This window comes from Hirundo rustica, chromosome 4 (assembly GCF_015227805.2).
Source record: "Hirundo rustica isolate bHirRus1 chromosome 4, bHirRus1.pri.v3, whole genome shotgun sequence".
NCBI lineage: Eukaryota > Metazoa > Chordata > Aves > Passeriformes > Hirundinidae > Hirundo > Hirundo rustica.
The window spans coordinates 74,217,372-74,242,064 of NC_053453.1; the positions used below are offsets into that span (position 1 = coordinate 74,217,372).

At 45.0% G+C, this 24,693-nt stretch overlaps 1 protein-coding gene across 2 annotated transcripts in view; it reads right to left on the reverse strand.

Moving 5' to 3' along the window:
• Positions 1 to 186: 186 nt before the first annotated feature.
• The window catches only part of BCL2L13 (BCL2 like 13), a 37,792-nt gene continuing 13,285 nt past the window's right edge, over positions 187 to 24,693 (reverse strand). For both annotated transcript variants that reach the window (XM_040062008.2, XM_040062009.2), the window contains 5 exons: positions 24,300 to 24,410; positions 23,192 to 23,348; positions 21,122 to 21,191; positions 16,601 to 16,744; positions 187 to 6,115 (listed from right to left, as the gene is read on the reverse strand). In XM_040062008.2, coding sequence (XP_039917942.1) covers positions 5,321 to 6,115; positions 16,601 to 16,744; positions 21,122 to 21,191; positions 23,192 to 23,348; positions 24,300 to 24,410 — 1,277 coding nt within the window. In that variant the 3' untranslated portion in view covers positions 187 to 5,320. The remainder of the gene's footprint in view (positions 6,116 to 16,600; positions 16,745 to 21,121; positions 21,192 to 23,191; positions 23,349 to 24,299; positions 24,411 to 24,693) is intronic.

The window sequence follows — 24,693 nt, forward strand, 5'->3', positions numbered from 1 at the left end:
GTGCAAGTACTCTTGGCATTCTTCTAATTCACCATGGCTTATGATGCAGCTGGCAGCAGTAGAGGCACCCTGGTCCTGTCCTTGCGCCTTGCATAAGCAAATTTCCTGTAAGTAAAACCAGCTTTTCTTTGGTGCCTGCACTAAAAGGGAGGGAGAGGGGAAGCACAGAAGCAGTCTACACGTTGCTTTTGAAAACTGTACCATTTATTAAAGTGCAACCTGGGGGCATGGTCTTACAGCAGTGTCCCGTTAGCAGAGGGAAAAAATGTACATACCCCTTCACTTGAAGTGAATATTGAACAATGAAGCTGGAAAGAACTTTCTTGTCAAGGTGGAAACCCTTTTATTAAACCAAATGGCACAAGAAGCTTTAGACAGATTTTCCCAAGAGGGCTGCACTTGCATATTGGAAGGAACAGTATGATGACGAGTTCCTGGGATAAGGGGCGACCTGAGGACCAGGCAGGGTCTCTCTTCCCCCAGAGAAGCCTCTTGAGAACAGAATCCAAAATCCCTGCAAGTCTGTCCTTATTTGTTTAGAGCCAGCAGAAGAGATCCCCTGACCTGCAGCTTCAGAGTCAGTCCCATTAGTCTTTGCTACTTAACAAATCAAGTGGCATTCTTTTGGTCTGAGGGTTTTTAGGTTTGTACTTAAATAAAAGCTTATCCTGCAAGTTAAAATGGAGGACAAAGCCCCTGAAGGTACAGCAGTCAGATGCATCCTCTGCTTGTGTCCACATCCACAGCGTCCCTTGCCTGCCCTGCAGATACTGCAGGGAGATCAAAGGCAGCTTCCACTGGAAGCCAACAGGAGCTCCCCCACTCTACACATGACCCCAGACCTCTAGCCTGGAGGAAGCGAGTCAGCCTCCCCAGGAGACTGAGAGTCAGCTCCAAGTAGGAAAAAAGCGATGGAGTTATTTAATTAAGGAGGTGGAGCTGAGTGATGTGTTGTGGTTCCCCTGGACTCGGTGCTACTGCCCCTTCCGAGCTGGTGTCGCTCCCCAGCCAAGTCCTGGTCAGGTCCCTTCCCTGTATCACACACACACTGAGTCCTGTTGCCTAAACCTGGCCCTGCTGCTCCCTCCGGGCCTGAGAGCTCTACCCGAGTCACGTAGTGCTGGCTAAATGTTATAAACACCCTCTCCTCTCCCCCCCTTTTTTTTGTTATGGCAATACCGAGCTAAGCACAGGTACATACATGAAGTCAAAGTAATGCTTGTTCTTGCAACCTCCCTCGTACTGAAATTAAGCAGTCCAAGCCAAATTAAAGTCATGCACAGCTTCTTGCCCTCAATAGCTAGAGCAGATATTGTGCCTCACCCCTCCAGTGTTTCACAGAATCATCTAGGTTTGGAAAAGACCTTTGAGATCGAGTCCAGCCTGTGACCAAACACCACCTTGCCCACCAGACTGTGGCACCGAGTGTCACATGCAGCCTTTCCAATCCTCTCCAGGGATGGTGACTCCACCAGCTCCCTGGGCAGCCCATTCCAATGTCCACTCACCTTTCTGTGAAGAACTTCTTCCTAATGTCCAAACTAAACCTCCCCTGGCACAGCCTCAGGCTGTGTCCTCTTGTCCTGTCGCTGTTCCCTGGCAGCAGAGCCCGATCCCCACCCGGCTGCTCCCTCCTGGCAGGGACTTGCAGAGTGACGAGGTCTCCCCTGAGCCGCCTCCTCTCCAGGCTGATTCCTGTAGTACCAACTTCCCCCCAGCCTGGATCTCCTGAAGCTCCAGGGACTCAGGAGCCCACCAGGCTGCACCCAGCACACAAGAGCTGCGACAGGGCTCTGCACCTGCACTTTGGGCTTTTGGCCAACAGAGGAATTGTGTCTGCTCTCAGCCTCTTGTTCCTGCAGTGCCAGCTGAATAAAGTCCTTGCCCAGCTCCCAACACAATGCCCAGCTAAGCACAGCTTAGAATTAAGCATGGCTGAATTTAAGTTGCACCTTACCTTTCTTGAAAGCCCTTCCCCTAACAGCTCCTTACTGAGTGTGCTGCCCACTGCAGTTCCTTAAGGATTTCCCACTTTTTTCACACATCCAGTCCTCTGCTGTTTAGGGTATGCTAAGGATAAAGTGAAGACAGAATGGGTCTAAGGTAGATATTTTGTTAAAGTACAGGCCACTCGAGCACAGGTATTGAGGCACTTCTGGGAAGGGGATGAGAGCACAAGTGTAAGTAATTCTACATGCCCTTTAGCAAGTGTTACAGCTCCTGCCTTCCTCTGCCAGCTGTGAGGGATCCACCAAAGAGAGGCTGCATCACACCTTTCAGCGTAATTGGACCCTGCACTTTAAGATTACTGTAATATACTTGACGATGGTGGGGAGAAACCTTCCATTTTCTAATTCACACCTCGTAACAGAGCAGCCTCTCGCTCAGGTCTGTAGGAATGCTGCCATCTGAGCTTACCACTCTGGTGATCCCAGCTCTGACCACAGGACTCCAAACTGCAGAACTCAACCCCACAGCTGACCTTTTCAACTGGTGCAGTGTTCCCAGAGGAAAGAGATCCAGTAAATTTTCTGAATGTGTGGTCAGTTCAAATTCTCGCTGACTTGCCAAATCTGAAAGACCCCAGAAGGAGAAGAACATGAAGAAAAGGCCAAGCAACCAAAACATAGGGTGCAACTGATGCTCCATGAGACGCAGTAACACCAGAAAATCAAGGCTTCTGCCTGACCACGAAAATGCCCAAGTCATTTATTTTCCTTACTACTGCTGCCACCTTCTCACTGCTCGGTGTGGAAGCTTTTTATTTTTGGGCTCCTTGTGGCAGTAAGTTTGGAACTTCTTCCCTCACCAGCCTGGATTTATTCTTGTCTGTCTTCTCTACCCATCTCCACGCCACTACTGAGACAACCTCATCCACAGAGAAGATGAAGTCACACCAGCCCTGCCTCCATCCTTCCTCTGCTGGCACACAAGTTATCCAGAGCGTGCCCAGAATCCATCTCTGCTTCAGAGGAACCTGCTGTGTGGCTGGAGCTGGGGATGCACCAGAAGCAGGTTTGTTGTCTTCAGTAAGAGGGGATGTAGGCTAAGAGCAGTTCTCTCCCACGGAGAAGAACCCAAAGCCATCAGCAAAGCAGCAGAGGGGCAGCCCCGCCCCGACTGACCCAGCAACAACGCTGCCTTTGTACCAGCTCCTGACAAACACAGAGCTGAAACCAAACCCAAGTGTTCCTGCGTGTCTGTGAGAGATGGAGCGTGAAGAGACCTCTGCTCCACCTGGGGGAAGCTCCTGCAAGGGGCCGGGACAGGGAGCTGAAGGCAGACAGACACCAGAGTGCGGGGCAGGAGGAGCTCCCAGTGACCCTCCTGGGGACACAGCGCAGCAGTGAGTACCAGCAGGGCACCAGAAAGTGGCAGAAAAAAAGTCAATTCCACTTTGCAATGTGATAAAAGATTTGGGATTTTTTTTTTTTTCTGATAAGGCCAACCTGCTATGTTTTTGTACATGGAAGAAGAGCAATCAATGATCAATAGTACTGTTCAGAACTCCAGAACTCCCAAGTTCAGTCCACAGCGGCAGTATATACACAACCCTTCCTCTCAATATTCAACTCCACACACACACACACAGTTCAAAATCCAGTAAGTTTTCTAGAAAATCCATTTCACAAAAGCTTACACAAAAATAATTCCTCAGAATCTGACACATTCTGACTAACTTTCCAGCATTCTGGGATAGGAAAATGCAGCAAGAATATTCTAAAATAGAGAATATGCTAAGATCCCTTCATTCTGAGATCCCTTAAGAAACAGGCTCATCAGGAGATGTACTCTGGTTATTTAGGAAGAGAAGTACCTTGTCTTTGTGCTTTGCGAAGACTCCCGTAAGCTGCTGTTTCATTTTTTACATTATCACGAGTTCCCTTTTGCCCTCCTCCATCTGCTCTAAGCCACAGTGCCAGCACCAACCCTCAGAGATGCAGCCACAGTTCTGCCCGGGAAGCCCAAGGGGCAGCCCACAGACAAGGACAGACACACACCGTGTGCTGAAAGAGGAACTGCAGCTGGATCCCACTAAGGAGCAGGGCAACACCTGAAAGGCTTCTCTGCACACACACCTCTAAAGTGTCGTGACTGCAGGAAGGGGGATTTCCTTTTTTTGCCAAAGTAAATTGCTCATCGTTTGTGAACCTGTAAGTTTAGCTAACTGCAGATTCACAGCTGCTAAAGAACTCGAGCTGAACAGCACTCGGGGCCAGGTGAGGAACAAGCAGCTGGAGATGTTTCATGCTCTTTTGCTCAGTTACTAGAATCCATTGCTTTATGTATCTGGGATTCTGTCACAGGCAAGAGCGAGTTAGGACTAAATACACTCTGTGCTTAACTTGGGAAAGAGAATGCAGACTGCAGCGTGACACAGACAGCAGAGCGTTTCGTGAATTGCACTTGAGGCACTGGCCTTGCCTGCACAAGGCTCTGCTGTATTTTTGCTGAATGCACCCCAGATCTCAGAGCACTGATCCCAAGGGCACCGAGTCCAGCATCAGTTTCGTACCTCTGGTAACTCAAGGGTCTGCAGGACAGTGGGCTGGGCAGGAGCGGAGCAAATGGATTCTCAAACCAGCAAACAGCAGTGTCCCTCCCACCCTCCTGGGCAGCAGCTCTGCCCCAGGAACACCAGGATGCTCAGAGATAATACAGCTATAGAGAGGCAGCATCTTCACAGGATGGGGCTCCAGTAAACGTCAGGGGCCAAAACCAGTGTGAGCCAAGAGGTAAGAAAAAGCACTGTCCCACTGGGGCTTGGGAGGAACCTGGAAGGTTATGAGGAGCAGTGCTGTACCTGAGAGGAAGCTGAGACAAAGGGACACCAGCCTCTCGCTACAGGACTCAGGTTGGCTAATGTTTGTTAGGAGGGGCTCGGGGGCGCAACGGGAAGTGACGCGACAGCACAGCTGCAATAGCGGTCGATCTGAGAAGCCAAAATCTCCAGGGGTTGGCAGCAGCTGGCTCTCCCCTTCCCCTGGGGATTCTCTGTTCCAGTTCCTAGAGTATGAGCACCCCTTTCTTCAGCACCTGCACTTTAAGTTCTTAAATTTGCAGCTTTTTTTTTTTTTTTTTTTCCTTTTTTTTTTTAAAAATACCCCCCGGACTTTAATCACGAAAAAAGCAGTCCCCGCCCCGTTTCTACTAAAAACATGATTGTCCGTAGCTGGAGGCTTCTTGAACAACCTCACCTCATCACCACCGAGTTACTCGAATGTCCAATTGAACAGCAGGCAGCTCAACCTTTAGGTAACACAACTACAAGAACCGGATGCGCTCTCTCCTCTCCCCCCTCCCCGTCACGAGAGCTCCGTTACTTTTTCCTCAGCGCCAGCGCTACTCCGACCGCCACAGCCAGGATAGCGACGGCGGCAGCCCCGCCGTACAGCAGTATAGATTTCCCTTCCGGCAAGAGGATAGGCTTCTCCTCTGCAGCTGAGGGCTTCTCCTCTCTTTCTTCCAAGTGGCCCTCCTTCCCCGCTTTTTTTTCCCCTGGAAGCAGTATTTTCTCCGGTTCTGGCGCAGCCTTTTCTTCTGATGGGGCCGACTTTGGGACAGGTTTACTTAAGACGGGGATTTCAGGCTGAACGAGCTCTTGGGCCGCTTTTCCCTTTTCCTCCTGTTTCGTACGCAGAAGCGAGGGATGCGCTTTCTCAGCAGCGGCAATTTCGGGAGGTTTTATCTCCTGTGAAGAAGCAGAGGTTTCTGGGAACGCTGCCTGCGCCGTCTCCGCAGCGCCGGCTTCCTCGATCCCCTCTGGGATCTCTTCCTTCTCCACGTGAACGATGTCGGAGTTGGAGGAGTTGTTCTCGCTCCTCTCTTCAGCCCCTCCGTTGCTGTCCAGGCTTTTGACCTCTTCGGGATCCATGGCCACCTGCTGCCAGGACTCTGGTCCCAGGGACACGGGCAGGCTCTCGGTGTGCCAGCTCTGGCTGGCCGACAGCGACACGGGCAGGCTCTCGGACTGCCACGACGTGGTCACCGTGGGCGACTCCGGGGGGCTCACCTGCCCCGAGTTGTCGCTGGTCAGGATGTAGATGTCATTGCTGTCCTCCGCAATGAGCCCCGGATACTCCTCCTCTTCCGATTCCAAAGTGAAGACCGTTCCCTGTGAACAAAGGCAGGACACGACACGTGAGCGACGCCTTCGGCGGGACACAGCACAGCGGGACACCGGGGAGCTCGGTGTGTTGTGACAGGGAGAAGATTTGTAAAAGAAAGGCCTCGGAAAATCAGGGCTGCTCTGTTAAATGAACAGCTGGCCTGTCATCTCTTCTGAGCGTAGTTAAGCAATTTGCAAGTTCCCGTGCGAAAACAACCTCGGTGTGCAAGGTTGGTTAACGCAACAACCGATTCCTGGGTTGAAAAATAAGTGCATCTGTGTAAACAAAAAGATCTGTTCCGTGAGAACCCATAAAGGAAAAATGCAAACAACCCGAATATTAGCACATACGCATGAATGTACCTCTGAACAAAAAATGAAGCGGTAAGAAGACTACCAGCCAATGGGTGTTGCACACGAGGTCTGTGAAAACTATAAAATAAGCGATGTGAATAAAGACTTGGCTTTTCTCACATGGAGATAATGGAGTCTCAGCTGATTTATTACAATATTGGTGTGCAGGAAGAAAGATGAGAGGGCCTGTGCAGGAGCAGCAGCTGCCTGACCTACATTTCAGTAGGGATTACAGAAGCCAGCTGGCCCAGCTGGCGTGTCCAGAGAATGGAACCCCTTACAGGAGCTTTGCTGGGAGTTCCTGCTTTCCCTGAGGTTACTTTACCACCATGACATCACCAAAAACACCACGTGGTCATTATAAACCTGACCAAATACCGAAGCCTGAAACCAAACTGCAACAGAACAAAAAAAAAAAAAAAAAAAAAGGCAAATGTAAGTACACAATCCCAGGTGAATAGCACTCCCCACTCCTTTCTGTGCAAGTGCTCTCTTGCTTGGCTGTTTTCATCTAACAGTGCTCCTCTTACATTAATTTTATCCCATTTCCAGTGCTATCTGAAGCCTGTATTTCTACTTTGTACCAACAAGCTGGAATCTACAGTAATTCCAGTATTTTAGCTATTCTTAAACAAGTTCACTTTCAAAGGCTGCCATCATAAATTTAGTTACACAACTGAAGTTGAAACAAACAACTAAACACAGACATCCAGAGATTGTGACAGGGTTTGCTTCCTTTTATTTAGCTAGGAAAAATCTGTAGGCATAGCAGAAATTTGACAGTGAGTTTCAGCTGGAGAAACTGCAAGTGTAAAATATTGATTCCCTGCCATCAGCCCCAGTTCATGTACTGGGTTCCACAGTCTGGAATATTCCTTTGGCCAGTTTGGATCAGCTGCCCTGGCCACGCTCCCTCCCAGCCTCTCCTCACTGCCAGAGCACGGGACACTGAGAAGTCCTTCACTCAGGGTAAGCACTGCTGAGCAACAATTAAAGCATCAGGGTGTTATCAATGCTATCCTCACCCTAAATCCAAACCACAGAACTGGGCCAGCTAGGAAGGAAATTATTCCAGCTGAAACAAGGACAAAGAGATGGGGGCAGAGAGGAACTCCGAAGTTTCCTATGCCATATAGTAGAAATCTGTGAAATAATTAACAAAGATTCAGTATCTTTCTTGTTTGTAACAAGAATGATTTGAACATTCTATCAAGTGTTGGGAGCTCCTTCTGTGCAAATTCCAAACCTTCCTCTACAGTCCATCATAACAAAAAATTCCATTCCTTCTCTTTGTCCCTGCTCCCTTCCACACACAATAGTTCTCCTAAAGCACTCAGAGCACTTGTCCCTTTTTTAAACCCTTCCCAACACCTGTGAATTTGGAGCTTGATTCCTACCTATAGTTTCCCATTCCAAGATACTTCCTTGGTTGTTTCACAACTTTTTATGGATCCACAGAGTGACCTGTGTTAGGAACTCATCCCAGTTAAAAACAACCAACCTTTTTATTTTGAGATGTTTTTAACCCTGGGCCCATGGAATTTTGGAAGACATTTGGACATGGGCAAGGGAATATTACAGAACACTTGAAAGGGAACTTTTCTTCACAAATGTCTTTAAATTGCTCGGATGTGGGAAACATCATCCAGCTTGGTAAGATGTTCAGGACCTAAAGTGAAACAATGCAAAGACTTCCTCAGGGAAAGGGTTACAAGCAATTAAGCTTTTCACCGACCATTTGAGGATCACCACCAAGTCTTAATTCAGAATGCAATAAAAACGAGTAAAGCATTACATTTGTGAAAAAGTTCACACACCGCCCACATGCCAAACCCAAAGCAAGCTCTGCTCTGCAAGCACTCACTGACAGTTCCAGACTTCAGTACCCTCTTGAAAGTCATGTTCCAGTAGAAGAACTATATATATTTTTTTTAATGCTGTTCAGGCTATTAAAAGAAAACAGAGCTCTACACGTAGGAGGAAGCAACCAGCAGTGCAAATTAAGGGCAGTGGAAAAGAGGAGCCAAGAAAGTGAAGACAAGGCAGAGGTTACTGGATGCAAAGACAGCGAGCAGTGTGCAGCGTGGGAGGACAGGACCCCAAGGCTGTCCTGTGCCAGCAGAGCAGCACAGCAGGGAGGCAGTCCTTGTCCTCTGCTGAGGATGGACAGGCAGCCTGCTGCCCACACACTCTGAGATTCTACACTCACTCCTTTGACCAGGTTCTGTCCTGGTTGTTGTAGAGCAGGAAATGCTCTCACTGGAATACAAGCCACTAAAAGACACCTAAGATCAAAGTCAATCTTTTATTTCCACAGGTGACACAGACTCAGAAAAATGGCAACTAAACAACAAAATAATTAGGGGTAAAACCTCTGTCCTGTCCTCCTCTCTGTTCAGTTCTCTGCTTCCACAAATCAGGGTGAAATGATTTCCTGTCCACACCACATCACAACACACTAGACCACGTCTGTGGTGTGACATTAGAAGAAAGAACAGGGACACACACACCACTGATAACAGCTCTGCTCTTAACATTCCAATGGAAGTGCACACACGCTGCTGCCACTCACTCAGCATGAGGCATACACAAAAATATTCCAAAAACACACTGCGTGCTGAGGATTTGTGAGCTCTGGTGACGGTAGCAAAAATAAACCCAACAAGGGCTACACTGAGACACCTGAACTCCCTTGAAGTCTCACGCTGTGCCCTGGTGAAAGCCAAGTTTTTGGGCCCCCAGAGGGGAGGATGGAGCCAGGTGTAGTCAGTGGGGACAGTGGGTACAGAAATTAAAACCATCCTGATATTTCTAAATACCTCCTTCCACTGGCGATTTGCTTCTCACAAAACACAGGTGAGCACATCTGGAGGGCAAGATGCAGGATAACCTGCTCTGGAGAGGCTGAGGAGATGAAGGATGGTTACACAAGGAACACAGCTGTCCTATCATTTCCAACACCTCATTAACACGTGGACCAACACCGAACACGCAGGAGGGAGGAGCCACAGAGGGGCTCAAGAGTTTTATTGTTCCTTTTCTCAGGCTGACCTCAAAAGAGTTACCAGCTGCTGGCTCCCTGTAAATCAGAGCCTCATGCAGCCTGGCTGATTCCCTTCTGTCTTTACAGACCATTTCCCTTCCGTGTCAGTGCCTCAGGGACACAACTCCCCAGGCTTGCAGAGACAGAGCTGACACACTGGCACTGGGTAATTCCAGCACTTTTTCGTGAAAAGCTTACGAAGCTTTAACTGAAAATCTAGACAGTAACAGGCATTATTTAGGATACACGATTAATATTTCTTGAGCTGAATTAAGATTTAATACATAAAGTCAAGCGGATAAAGCTCGGATTTCGTGCCGGGGTTCAGTTGAGGTCTGCACTTTGGTGGTTTTTTTTTTTTTTCCTTTTAAAGCAGCTGCGATAAAAACTGAATGACATTTAGGACAATTCTCTTGATTCATCTCCAGATGTGACCCAGAAGCAAAGCTCCAACAGGCAGATTATTTCAGGACAGGATGGAACATGTGGAAGGATTTTTAATAACCTGAGCAGGCCTTATATAAGCCTACACTTTAGATTTAATAGTAAGTAAGGAATGTAAGCATTTCTTTATCTGCTTTGTTAACTGTAAATAGACAGCATACTGCTTCAAACCAGAAACATCAGAGTTGCTCTTTTTCATATTTGCAGTTGGAAACTCACAAACTTGGGAATGCTTTTCCTCATGCAGCATACTTAGAGAACCACGAGAGGTGTGGCAGAGAAGCTGGAGTCCCTCACTGCAGCTCCCTGCCACTCCTGATCCCAACCACTGCCACTTGAGGGAAGAGTTGGCACAGCTTAGGAGACAGAGAACTGCTTGGCTGGAACACAGCAAGCCAGAATGGTCACATCCCAGGATGGGGAAAAGATCAGCTACTGAAATCAGTCTCTGTCCTCAGCCTATGGGCCTTGACCCAGAATGTTCCAGGATGTTTCTCCAAGTGACAGGAAGCACTGTTAACAAAATAATGAAAAAAAAGTCTGAAAGCTCCTACAATAATATAGTACAGAACTGTTATTTAAAATCATCTGTTAACTTTCAATTACGATTTAGAGACAGCAAACGTAACAAAAGCTCCCTCGAAACATAGAAACTGACCCTTATGTTGTCTATATTATCTTTCATTGTTTTCCAATATGTGTATTTTTAAGTGTATACAAACAAACAGGCTCATTACCTATAGTATATATTTGCTAAACAGCAAAACCTTTAACTACACATGAGGAAAAAAAAATCCTTATTTAACAAAGTAGTAATTTCAGCATGATTTATGCAAAGCTGCTTCTGGTGCCAAGAGCTATTCAAATCAAAATTCTGAACGTCTCAAAGATAAAAGCAACTCTTTTCTCTACAAAGAATAGTAGTAGTAGCACACATTGCATCTATAATGGGAATGAGATTAGATTAGAACAGAAGAGATTCCCATCAAGCTGTCCAACAGAGCATTGCTGCTCTTAGAACAGACTTTGAATGCCCTGCCCTGTAAACTCCAAAGACCAGGAAAATGCAAACCAGCTGTGTCTAACTGCTTCTTTCAGGGTTTCAAGTGTTCTTAAAAGCTCAACTGGTCTCTCTCTGGTTCAGTTCCTAAAGGTTTAAACAAGGAATGATGTGGATAGGCAACTCATACAAAACTCATTTCTGAAGGCACAAAAAAGCCCACCTGAAAAATACACAGCCCAGCAAGCCACCTGTACACCCCAGACCCTGATTTTGTCCAACACAGGCAAAAATTCTATACAGGTCAGAGAGTGCCACCAGGGGAAAAAATCTCCATGTTCCCTGAGCTTCAACCCCTCAACATGAAACAGAGGCACATAAAATCCCTGAGAAAAAGAGTATCCTGTGGTTCAAGAGGAAATGCTGCAGAACACAGCGTCCCAGGAGAGCAACCCTGGCCATAACAAAAATTTCAAACACTCAACTCAGCTAGAAAGTTTTTGAGGTGAGGGGCTCTGACTATGTTGTAACACAGCCTATCCCGGAGAGAAATGAAGCTCAAGAGGCCTTTGGGCAATGCTCTCAGGCACAGGGTGTGGTTCAGGGCTTGCACTCAGGGATCCTTGTGGGTCCCTTCCAGGTCAGGATATTCTGTGAATCCATGGCCACCTTCCCCACACCAACAGTGTGACAGCAGCGAGCACTAGGAACCCAACAAATGCATCTGTGCTTAAAACCCAGTGTCTGAAAAACAAGAGGCAAGGAGTGACAGCTGGCCTATGTCCATGGATCCCAAGATATCTCCCACAGGGAAATAAGCAAACTTCCCACAACAACAAACTTCCCCAGAGCGGGGAATGTGCTTGTTGCATGATCTGGAGCCGTGGCAGAGGAGCAGGAATGGCTTCACTCCCACCTGGGTGCGCCCAGGCTGCGGCTCCATCTGCTCCCGTTATCCCAAACCTTCTCAGACCGTCGTGAAGTCACAGCTGACAGCATCACCCGGATAATCCTTCAGAAAAACGGATCAGAAAGGAGCTGCTGACCACACTCAGATCCAGAACAAAACATTCTAAAATATGAAGAAACCCCAAAAAGCCCTCAGGCACTTACTGTGCCTCTCTGTTCATCCCTCTGAAAATGTTAAGATAGGTGGAGCCAAGAAAAAGAGAGCAGAGTTCTTACAAATAGGACTGCACTTTTCATTATAGAAAAAAAACCCAAGGAAAAGGTCAAGTGAACCCCATCAAATCACTCTGATATTGCAGCCACTGCTCTCACTCCCTTCAAGGAATGTTTGGCTACAACAGCCTGCAGAAATGATCCTCTTCCATTCCTGCCTTCCAACATAACCTCTACAACCTGCAGGAAAGTCAGCACCAAAACAACAACCCTAAGGTTTCAGTCTTAGGGGTTTAAAGTGAGGTAAATTCAGTTATTTATAGTCCACTTCTTCAGATTTGAAGCTGTTGGAAGGGGAAACAGAAAGGAGATCTAGTTGCTCCTTTACTATTTAATGTCCTCCTTCACCCACAGTGCCTAAAAATTAAAAAAATCTATTACTGTAAAGAAGTTACTTTGCTGCAGTATTCCATGATACAAGCATAAAGCACAATTATTTTGAAAGGAAAAGCCCTTTCTTTCTAGGACTGCTCTAACTAGACTGCCCTCCCTTGCATCTCTGCCACATTAAACTTACTTCTCTCTCCTCCAGCAGAGCACGTCTCTCTATTTCTGCACTGTCATGCCCAGGGCAGACACCTGGACTGCTGCAGGAGATTTTCATCTCTGGAAGCACAAACTGACTACTTCGCCTCCCCAGGATAACAACTGCCTCTTTACTGTCTCCTCCAGATTGTTAACACTTTCTAATAAGTGTATTATTCAATCAGCAGCAGCAAAGAAAACAACTAAACCAACTGCAAAGCTCAAGACAAAACACTGGAGACACGGAGAAAACAGCTCCTCTAAGGCTGAGATAGGAAACTGTAAACACTATGTAGATTTCAAGCAAATTTACTTTTATTCCCTTCAACATGGGCAGTTAAGTGGTTAAATGCAAATCCAGGTCTGAACTCAAGGAGACAAGACCCCCTGGGAAGGCAGAGACAATTTCTGCCACAGGTCACAAATATAACTCCCAGGCTTGTGCTGAGAAGAAACGTTATTAACTGCATTCTGATAAAAAGGTTCAAACAAGGGAAAAGCACAGGGATTGGTAAGGGCAATGGGAATCTGAGGGGAAAAAAAGGCAGCTATTTTCCAAGAAGACTTACACTTTTTCCGCCTTATAGACATTCCCAGATACTTCTACAAAAATGACATCTAACCATGGAAAACAGGATCTGCAGAACCTGAGAAGAAATATATTACTTGGGAAGGGGTGGGAAAGGAAGAGGGAAAAAAATCCTTACCAGCTGACTGGTCTTACTGCGCACTTTTCCAGGAGACCAAGAATTGCTTCTGATGCAGCAGCATCCAGCTCCGGAGAAGTCAGAGAGAGCAAAAAGGAGGGGAGGTAGGAGGGGAGAAGGGAGGGGAGATGAGGGAAGGGGAGGGGAGAAGAGGAAAGGGGTGGGGAGAGCGTGTACACACTGAGTGTCTCTCTGCTGAGCCCTAATGCTGCTTCTGGGAAAGGAAAGAACAAAGCTACCTGTAAATCCACCTGGGTTCTGTTTGGCAATGGCTCAAGACGATAAAGGAAGAAGGTCTCATAGGACCAGAGGACCCACTAGCCAGGAGGAAGAAATGTGTGGCCCCACAGGTGTCTGTTTAGAGAACCTGGAGTGCACATTTTTGTTCCAAAAGAGAGGTCATACTAAAACTTAAGAGTCAAACAGGTAAATGCAAGAGTTGCAGCCAAACCTGTCAGAGCAATTAGTGAAAGAGGGAACATAAAACAATGCCAGCCATCCCCTCAGCAACCCAACCAACCCAGCAGTACATCCCAGTCCCACACCGCCATCAAAAGTTAGCAAGTTTAGTGCCTGAAGGGAGACAGGGAGGAGAACACTCGTTGTTTCAACACTCCATCTCAGCAACGTATCTCTGAGGGACTGCCACGGAAAATCAAAAAGCAACACGTCGTCCTCTAGTATATCAAATTTCTCATTTCCCACAAGCCATGCCAGTTTCTTGAAATCTGCTGCACAGCTACCCAATTTGTAAACCTTCACTCCCTTGAGCTGGAAATCTTCCTTCTAGTTAGCTGTCCTCAGCCAGATGCTTTCCTGGTCCTACAAGAAGCCTCCAGAGCTCACAAGAGAACCTTGTCTTGCACAACCGCAGAGCCCCGGGAGCTCTTCCAGCCGCATTGTGGCTGCACAGAATGATGCAGCAAATGGATGACACAGCTCTGTGCAATTCTGACTCCACAGATCCGCAGTGAGGCACAGGAAGGGCTCCGATGACCCCTTACCTTTGACTGCCTACTCCCCTCCTGGCAAAGGCTGACTTCAATCCAAAAATGGAGGAAGATCCCAAATAACACGGTGCCAAGGGATGAGACAGCACCAGAGACACTACAGAGCTTTTCAGCTGACTCCTGTGAAGCTCTCCTCTGCTCCAGATCCACAGAAAACCAGCCAGGCTGTTCTTGCATCTCACTTCCAAGCAAGCTCTTAGCAGCTGCAGGAAAGACCTAACTTCATACAGCTCCGAAACAACACAAAAATTGAACCTCTTACTGTCACAGCAACATGAGTCACTGGAAACCCCCAGGTTTACACATCGCCCTCACGGCTCGAGCAAATTATTACTGACAACTTGATCCGGCACACAGAGCCCCTGTGGCAGATGCTTCTCTTAAAAAATGCCAACACTCCAACACTTCTGTGCGGCTCCCAGCCTGCCAGGCTCTTCCTGGCCCTCCTCAGAACACAACCTCTCCCATCCTGGCCCCATGCCCTGCCGCCAGCGCTGCCATCCCACAGCCTCGGAACAAACCCAGAAACACAGGGTGAAAATGAACCTTTTCCTTACAGGGAGGAAAAAATACAACGTACCCATACAGATCCCCTTCCTCCACAAGCAGCCACATGCCCAGCGGGTCCCCCAGCCCATCCCCAGAGCAAGGCACGAAGGTTAGTGCAGCTACATTAATTCATCTGGAAAGGATTTTCATCACCTCGTCTCTTTCCTCGCCTCTTGTGCTTGTTTTAAAAATAGCTCTGGCTCGTTTGCTGCACTGCCTGTGTCAGTCTGATTTTCTGCCTGGCTGGATGTGGACACCACCACCCAGATCTGTACATCCACGCACAGCCACCCAAACACAAAGCGCAGCCCCCCGTGCCGGAAAGCTGCTTGTTTTCAGAAGCTTTGCGTTTCCAGCAGGCCTCAAAAAGGGGCTGGAGAACACAGCATGGCCCTTTTGGAGGTCAAAAAACAAGGCAGAAAAGCAAAAAAGTATTAATATTGATCTGTCTAAAAGCTGCAAGTAAGGGCCTGCCCTGGGATGAAAATACTTTGAGGTATGAGCGCATTTATCAAATGACCTCAGGTTATCTGGCTGCGTGCTGTTAGTGCTTCTGTCCATTAAAGACAAACAATCCCTCCCACAGGCCTTGAGAACTGCTCCCCACAACTGCTGGGAAGGGAACAGGTAAAGGAGGGGCAGAATCCAGAAATTCTGGAACAAGCTACTCCTCAAAAGAACCCCTCAGGTAAACTCTGGAAATACAAGAAGCTTCTGAATGAGATTTTCCCTGCTAGTACTTTTTATCACTGCGTCTTCCTGAACAGCTTTTCTTTTTGGAATAAATCGCTTGCTGGAACCATTTCACAAATCCCAGATTAATTCCATTCAAATCTGGCATTCTTCCCAAACCCAGTAATCTCAGGCTCAGCCTTCAAGACTCAGCTCATCAGCTGTGAGCTGCCTTTCTGAAGTACTTCTAAATGAAACTTTCTCAGCATGACTCAGGAACCCTGCTTACCATGAATTAAAGACTTCTACAAGGAAAAATGCAGCACAAAGAAATCCTGATTGCTTATTCTATGCATGTTCCTATACAGCTATAAACTCTAATATGCATTAGCTATCTTATCACTTATTATAAAAATAAATTAGTACCTATTGACATTTCTGTATGAAGTGCTCCCCAATTATTGATCTGCTAAGAAACTCTGAAATTTAAGAGGAGGGAAAAAACCCACATGCTTTTCCAGCAGTCACCAGAGGGTGAAGATAGCATTAAAAAGAGGAGCCCCTCAGGCATATCACCTCTTGTTATGGGTGTCTGCTTCCAAATGCAGTGAGCACAAAGCTCACCATACTGCAACAAATTAGCACCTTAACGCACACTGTATGAAAATTAATTGTTGTCTGACACCGAAGGACCTCTTCAATTTCAACAGCAATCCAACAAATCAGACATGCAAAGGACTGGAACAGACTGCCTGGGGAAATTGTGGAGTCCAGTCACACAGGTCTTTAATATCAACCCCAGGAATGAAGGGGTGAAAGTCAGCTCTGCCTTGGGGCAGAGAAGAGAAACGGATGACTGCCCAAGATCCCTTTCTGGTCCTGACCTCCTGATTTTTTTTATTTCTTTTTCTGAGTCATCCCTTCTTGCATCTGGCTTACTTCTAGCAACCCCTCTTTATCTTTCATTCCTACTAGGATCACACTTAAGAAATGAGGTCTTCTTACCCATCCTCCTTGTTGAATGATATAATCTGCAGAATAATCTTCTAGATATGTCACCCCGAAGTTCACAAGGGCACTCAGTGGTTCCTGGCCCCGTCTGGTCAGCTCCATCAGAAATTGTTGTAACAGAACCAGGGGCACCAAGACCTTCAAAAGACAAGAGTTGTGAATAAATACAGAAAGCATTATCAATACTACTGTGCAGCTAGAACAGAATTCATGTGTCCACAGAAAAGGTCTGAATCTTCAAGTCCAAACATACCAGGGACTATACACTTCATTTCCGAGAAGATACAAGGCAAACACACAATAAAACGCATTTAAAAACAAGCACTTCATCTGGTAAACAAAAACTCACAGTCTAACTTGAGAATTCAACAGAACACCACTGCAGTGTTTTCTTAAGCCTCACTTTTTTCCCAACACAGGGTTCAGGTGGAGAAGAAGGTTCAGAACTTGCTACCCCAGAAGTGGAAAGACACAACATCATAAACAGCCTGAAGGGATGTGCATCAGATGCAAACAGCCCACTCATACCCACTCTTGAACAGGAACAGTGCACTAGACAGTCTCTCTACAAGTTCACACTTGGCCCTGAGGCAGGACACAAACACACACCTCCACCCAGCAGCATAACATTACAAACATGTTTAAAATGACAAGCACAAAGCACTTTCCATGTCAAACTCTCCCTCTGATGCCAAATTTAACACAGAGAGATCTTTCTCCCTCATTTCCTACTCCCATTCCTCTTTAGAAACCCTTTAACTGAATGCTCAGCCTTAACCTAAATTGCTCTGGAAGATGCAAGACTCTGTGAATCCACCTCCTTCATAGTATTTGGTTCTAGACACTTCCTTCTGAAATTATGCTTTTGTTTAAACAAAAAACAACATGCAGTCGAACTTTTAAACTCTAAATTTATTCTCCTTGAGCACACAAGTGACCCTCTGGGCAATGTTTATATGCAGCACCTCGCCAAGGTCGGGAAACTGGTATGAACTGAAGTCATTAGCATCTGAAAAAGCATTATTGTGACACAAGAGAAAAAATATTTGTTTTACTGCATTTTAATTGAGGCAACTGCACTGCACATCTATTCACTGTGCAGACTGGAATGCTGTTTCCAGCTGCACAAGGGAGATGAAGGCTCTGCTGGTGCTCATACTCAACTCCTGATGCCTCCTTCCTTTTCCAGCCTCTTCCCTCATCAGCCTGGTTTTCTTTTCTGTAAACCTCCTGCACTACTATGACCAGAAATCACACCTTGGGGTGCAAAGCTGGAGGAGGATGAATAGGAAAAATAAGATGAAATTGAGATTTGTACTAAATTCATGGTGGCATCGCACTGAGATTGACTACTCAAACCAGATAGGGCGTAAAAAATGCCCATAATCTGATAAATTAAAGATGCTCCAGCTGATTAACAAAGGAGTCCAAGACTGTGGCAGACAGGTTATAGCACTCTTGTTCTATCATGAACAATTAACACTGATAACTGTTAACACTTCACTAGGGATGTCATGGTGTCAGAAGTTTAGAAGTGTTTGAATTTTAAAAGTTGGGGGTTTTGAGCTTCTTGCAATTAATCTCAACTCAGAGGCAGAAGAGGTGCAAGATCACAGTGCACAGACAGAAGGAGCAGGTCAAGAAGAGGTGTCAAAACAAAGCTCCAATCTTTTTGGATCAAAAAAACCCAGGCTGTCAAGGCTAGGCATCTTTCAAAGGTTTTGGGCACACCCACATAACTCTACAGCAGCATGAACACTGAGATCTCAAAATATTTGACATTTATCTAAGCTGGAGGCAAGGGAAACAAAGGCAGGGAAAGGCTGCTTGGGAAGTGAAGGGAGCTCAAATGCTGGCACAGTGAACATGATTTTGTTGCCTTTTTCCAACTTGATGCCCAATCCACCCATTCCCCCAAATTCAGCAAGGCTCTCCAGGCCTCAGGGTGAGGGACCAAACCCAAACTCTGACATCCAGTCCCACACAGAGCATCCAACACCACCCAGCTCTCCCTTCCCTCTGAGAGCAGCAGGAACAGGAGCAGGTTTGCACAAGGCTGTCCCTAAAGTCATGAAAAAAATTACCTCACTTCCTTCCATGAAAGTTCACAACTCCTTTCTGTACAGAAGGGCAGCTGTGTGAATGGTGGTGAAATTTAACCAGAACAAAGTAAAAATAAAGCCTTTGCAATTCAAAAGCAAACTCCATCCACCAGGATGCCTGGGAAGGAAGGAGAGGGGGTTTTTATATCTTGACTGAAGAAAAATACACACAGAAAATAGTTGGCAGGAGGAAACTTCTAGGGAATGATGATAAAACCCACTTTACTATCAGAACAGAGCTGACTGTGTAAATGAAACACTTGTGCCCTCTACACTATTGCAATATCCCACTGTTCAATATCACACATTTAAATGTACACAAAAACCCCAAAGAAGTTCAGAGGCTTTGAAAAAGCTGAATTTTTTTGAGGAAGCTATATCTAAAACTACTGCAGTTCTGTGTACCTTTTGACTATTTCAACTTAAAAATAATCTAATTCTTCACATGATTATTTCCTATATTTTTGTTGCACTATTCTTTTCCCCCGTTAATCAGTAAGAAAGGGACAGTAAGATGACTGCTACCCTTCTCACCAGTTCAACTGGCTCTCAAAAACATTTTTTCAGATGTTGCACAACAGTGGGATTATGCATTTTGGATAGATGTATGTAATATTCAGTTTTAAGCAAAAAGCATTAAAAACTCAGCAATGGAGTATTTAAAATTTCTTTATTATGTTCATTTTATTATAGAAATTCAATTTGCCCTGTCTGAGGTGGGGTTTTTTTGTTTGTTTGGTTGTTTTTTTTTTTTTTTTTTTTTTTTTTTATTGTGAGCTTTATTTCAAATAAAAGATGAACACCCTTTTCCTACATAGAATTCAACATCAACATGTTTTTCTAACAGCTTCTTTAGAGTAAAAATTAAGCTGAGATGGCAGGAAAGGTATCTAGATTTCTTCTGTTATAAAACACAAATCTGATTAAGATGATAAAGGAAATTAAAAGGAAATGAAACCAACACAAAAATATTCCATCTCCTCAAAACAAGGATTATTGAAGGAACTGCTGGGCATTCCTGGAGCTCCAAGCTACCACAAAAACAATCCAAGCAGATGCTGTGCCGGGGTACAAAATTTCCACTCCGGTTTGCTTTCGGGCTGCGTGCTTTGCAGCAACAAACGCTGCAGGCAGAGCTGATGACAAAGGTGTTTCTGGGTGATGCTCCCCACCACAAGCTGAAGGGAACTGAAACCCAGGAGCCCCAGGGGCTGCAGGAATGCAGCAGCAATGCAGGCTGGCTCATAAACCCGCCAGGGCTGCAGCTTCAGGAGGGGGGCACACAAAGCACATTGACCTGAGAAGCCCCATGCACCTCCTCCCTCGCCAGCTGAGCACAAAGGCTGCTTTTCTGCTTGGTTTTAGCTTTCACCAGATGAAGAGTGAAATGTTCGAGCTTAAGCCACCTTCTCCATAATCGTGTTTCATGGTTGTTTAAACCAAAATGCCGTGAATCACAAGATGACAAATTGAAAGAGCACACACAGAAAGCAATGATAATTGCTGGAGCCATGGGCAGTAACTTGTCATGCAATGTTTATTAAACTGCTTTACAAGTGCCCACACCCTGGGTTAGATGAACAGTTTCTGAAGTGAGCAGGGAAATCTGGTCAGGGAAAAGTCTTCTTGAAAAAAAAAATGTAGAGGGAGGGAAAAGAATTCTTGTTCTATTTTAAATTTGAGTCTACATTTTAACACTCAAATTGTGATTAAATTTGCAAGTAGTTATTTCAATCTTTCATTCTTTTTTTGATGCCCACTGAAGCCATTAAAGAATGATTAAGGTGATGAATTTGAATGATTAATGAAAGATGAATCTGGGAAGAGAAATCTACTTGTTCTACATTAAAAGTATTTTAAGATAATTCATTTACAGACTTGCATTTTGTTTAAAAAAGAAGATTCCTATCATTTGAGATGACTACTCTTGAAACCAGGTAGGAACACCATCCCTGTGTTCTCTGAGCAATTTAAGTATCATGAAGATATTGTCAATTTTTATTTTCACCATGGTCATCACTCTTTTTTACATATATATTTAAACCTAACATTGCAGGAGGGAAAGAGTAGAGAAGTATGAAAAAAAACCATCTCAGATTTCATTCCAAAACTGCTGCAGGAATTAACCTCTCTTGGGAATTAAAAAAAAAAAATAACTCGAGCATCACGTCTAACTTCATTTTAGCAAACTAAAGGAAGGCTGACCTAACACTTCCATGCAGTAACTTCTAGCTCAATCATCTATAAAACTACCCAAGATGTGCACAGCCACCACTCTGAGAGTACGATTTATTTCATACTAAAGTTCTTTCTACTCTTGGCCCTCCAGTGAAGCACAGCTGTACCCAGTACAAACAACACAGACGTCAAAGAGACACGAGCCACATCCAGATGCCAGTCACTGCTCTGCTACCTTGTTCCATCCACTGGCATGAGCAGCTGCCTCCTGCGTGCGCTCCCGATACTCCTGATACGTCACCGGCCTGCAGAAGGGAAACCAACACTGAAAGTCATAAAAGGAAACAAAAGAACGTGAAGAAAGGGAAGCCCTCGGTTTCCAGAGAAGAAAATATTTTCACTTGCATTACAGCAAGTGATTTTCAACAGCTCACGAGGCCTTGTGTTTCAGGACACGAAACATCAGCACCAGACAGGGTCAGGAAGGCATCGCTTTCCTGCCACTTACACACTTTGATATAACTGGTTAACTGAATTTCCTCATCATTTGAGTATCTACAACTTAAAAAACATTAGATAACTAGGTTCTCTGATATGCTAGAAATTTTCTAAACTCTTGCATATTTTTTTGTAATAATCTAAGATTTTAAAGACAGAAAAATCCACTAAGAAATTCATACCTGAGCTAGAGGCCAATGCAGAGTAAAATTTTGTAAATTTTGTAAATTCTGTAAGACTACCACAGACTGTTTCACTGCATTAGCATTAAGAGCTGAAACCTTTACTTTCAAGAAACAGCACTTTTGATCACAAAACCCCTTCATACTTCAGTAGAAACCTCTATTCTCGATTTATCATGTCTCTGCCTCTTTGAATTGGGAGGATGAAACTCCCCTCTTCCAAACTCTCTCCTCCAGGACCATTTGGCATCTAAGAGTCAGTAACAGCAAAGGCTTTCTGCCAAGTGACAGCAGAAGATGCACTGCCTCAAAAGCAGCTGTGCTCAGCCAGATCATTACAAAAGGCAAGTTCAGACTTCATTTTAATGGAAATAATGGTAAGTGGCATTGGACAGAAAACTGCTTATGGACCTCCAGGAACCTGTCGTGATCCAACAGCCTACTGTACCCCAACAATTGTCGATATGCATGTCAGAGGGCAGGAAAATATAACCCAAATTAGTAAGCATTGCATCAAACAGCACTACACTAGCAACAGGGGGAAAAGAACAGAGTTAAAGCACAGTGGGGGAAACATAATTTGGGTTTGCCATTTTAAGGGCACTCTCTTGACTTCCTCGGCACATTAATTCTTTGAAAACAAATCTAAATCAATCAGTGGGATGTGAAGAGCAGGGACAGCTGCAGGAAGGATATTATCAAGAGATTAAACAGTAATTCCAGTTTGCTTTAGAAAAAGGCAACGTGGTTTGCCAGGCATTTCTGACTTTATGTACGTGCATACATAAACATTACTTAGAAAGCAAGTATTTTCCTGTAGAGAACATAGCAAGCCTAAAACATCAGAGTATCAACAAGCCAGAATCACTTAAATGCACTGCTGTATTTCTGCAACTCTTCCTAAAGCAGCACCTTCCAACTCCAGCTCTCTACCAACACATTTTGGAGGTCACTCAGAAAAGCCTCAAGTACTTCATTTGAACTCATTAAATTTCAGGCTGGTACCAAGCTACTACAACAATGGCACCAATCTGCAAAGACATTAATTAAGATACCAGCATGCCAAGTGCAATGTGCTGTTTACACAATAAGCTTAAACTGGCAGGACGGCTGTTAAGGCACCAAGGTTAGCCCAGGAGCCCACACCTGCTCCAGATGTGCACCTGAAGGGTGTCACAAGGTTTGTAACTACCAACCTCTCAGAGAAACTCTCCCACTCACCATGGGCCAGGCCACAAACAAACCTTCAGCTCCATTCTTTGCTGTAAGGCTAAAGACATTAATGTGGCTACAGCCCAGCCTTCATGGAACTGGCAATGGCAGCTGTTCCACCAGCAACTCAGACTGCTGGAAATTCAGTAACAAAAGCTTAGAAAAATGTTAGAACTTAACATTGCTGCAAAGGGCAAACAGCACAAAGAAGTATTTGCACATTACACTGCAAAACAACAAAAAAACAAAAACAAAAACTTAAAACCCAGAATAAAAAAAGAAAAAGAAAAAGCCAGATAATAGAATATTGAAAAAGAAAGAAATGCTCTTCAGGATGCAGTCCCAACTTTAGCATTTCAGCAGCAGCCACAGTGCAAAAGGAAACGCTTTTGAAAAAGCAAATGCAAACTCACTTGCTAAGCAAGCTCTGCAGTGCTTTGTGCAGATGTTCCTTCAGCTCCTGGGACACTTTCTCCCCCAGATGAGCCAGGCAGTCTTCTATTGAGCTCTCTGGATTGGCAGGGCTGAACACTGGGGAAGTGTGGCAGTCAAACCCTGTGGTGGTAAATGCTGAGAGAAGAAGGTACACAAAGTAAAACAGATTCACGGAAGAACATCAACAGTCTCAGATTTCTTATCCTAGCCATTCACATAGTTTACATGAGGGACAAAAAAAAAAAAAAAAAAAAAATCACAGCTCTCTAGTCAAAGCATGCAATGAACAAATCATAGCAAAAAAATGTCCAAATACATCCTGAAAGTGCTACTAACGAGGCAGAGATGACTTTGAGCTACATTTTCCCACCAGCTTGTTTCACAGTTGCATCCTAAGCAGCAAGTTTGCTGAATGTGCAGCTTCCCTCCCATTTAAGCTGATGCCAACCCTGATGGAGCAGAAGAGCCTCTTTTCATAGTAATTTGCCCGCACATGTCTGCAGCAGCATTAGAGTACCTTTTTAAAAAATATTATTTTATTCATATAACCTTTTCCTTCTCAGTCTAAAACTTCTTAAGAAAGCTCCATATGAATGAACTTAAACAGCTCTAGAGTGTTTCTATTTCAGATTTCAGATTTGTAACACACATGCAAAGCAAAGATGGGTTTGAAATCATTCCTTGCTGGGAGTCCTACAAAAGCCACATCCACAGGTCAAAGCACATCACAAAAAATAAACCTGGTGGAAGGGAGAAATCTGACAGTTTAAGTCCACACTCCTTGAAATATTAACTCCTGAGGACTTCTGCCACCAAGTGCAGCAGCTTAAGGGCTGCTTACTTTTCATTATTTATAGTAGCCTATTAAATGTCATCCAGTTGTTTGCTTTGGCCAGGCTCCACCACTCCAAATGGTAATGTTTAACTATTTTACTCCATGTGACAATGTCTACAAATCTTGTGGGGGGAGGAGGATAAAGAGATTCAACTATTCAAAAATCTCTTTAACTGGAGTACCTGTTACAAATTAACCACCATTACAGTGAATAGAGATTATGGATTGAAACGGGAAAACCTGAAGAGCACCTTCCAAGATTTCTTCATCAAGACGTTTTAGCTCCTCCTCGATTTCTATTTTAATCTTCTCCAAAGCTTCTTTCTCCAGAGCATGTTGTGCCATAAGCTGTTGTTGAGTCCCTGGAAGAAGCCAAAGAAATCATTCAAATGTTTTAATTTATATTTCAAACAAGGTAGATACTGGAGGATAGTATTGAAATATTAAGTATAAAGGAATTTGAGGTGAAAGTTATATCCCCAGAAGTTCACGTGCCGTGGTTTGGGATCACAAATACAATTTTTATGTGCTGGCTCTAGATATTGGTAACAAAAGGTTGTTTCAGCCATATCAGTCAGGGTTACATAGAATCTCCATCAGTTTAATCGCTATGCTGTGCCAAGAGACACAAAAGTGTTTCCAAAC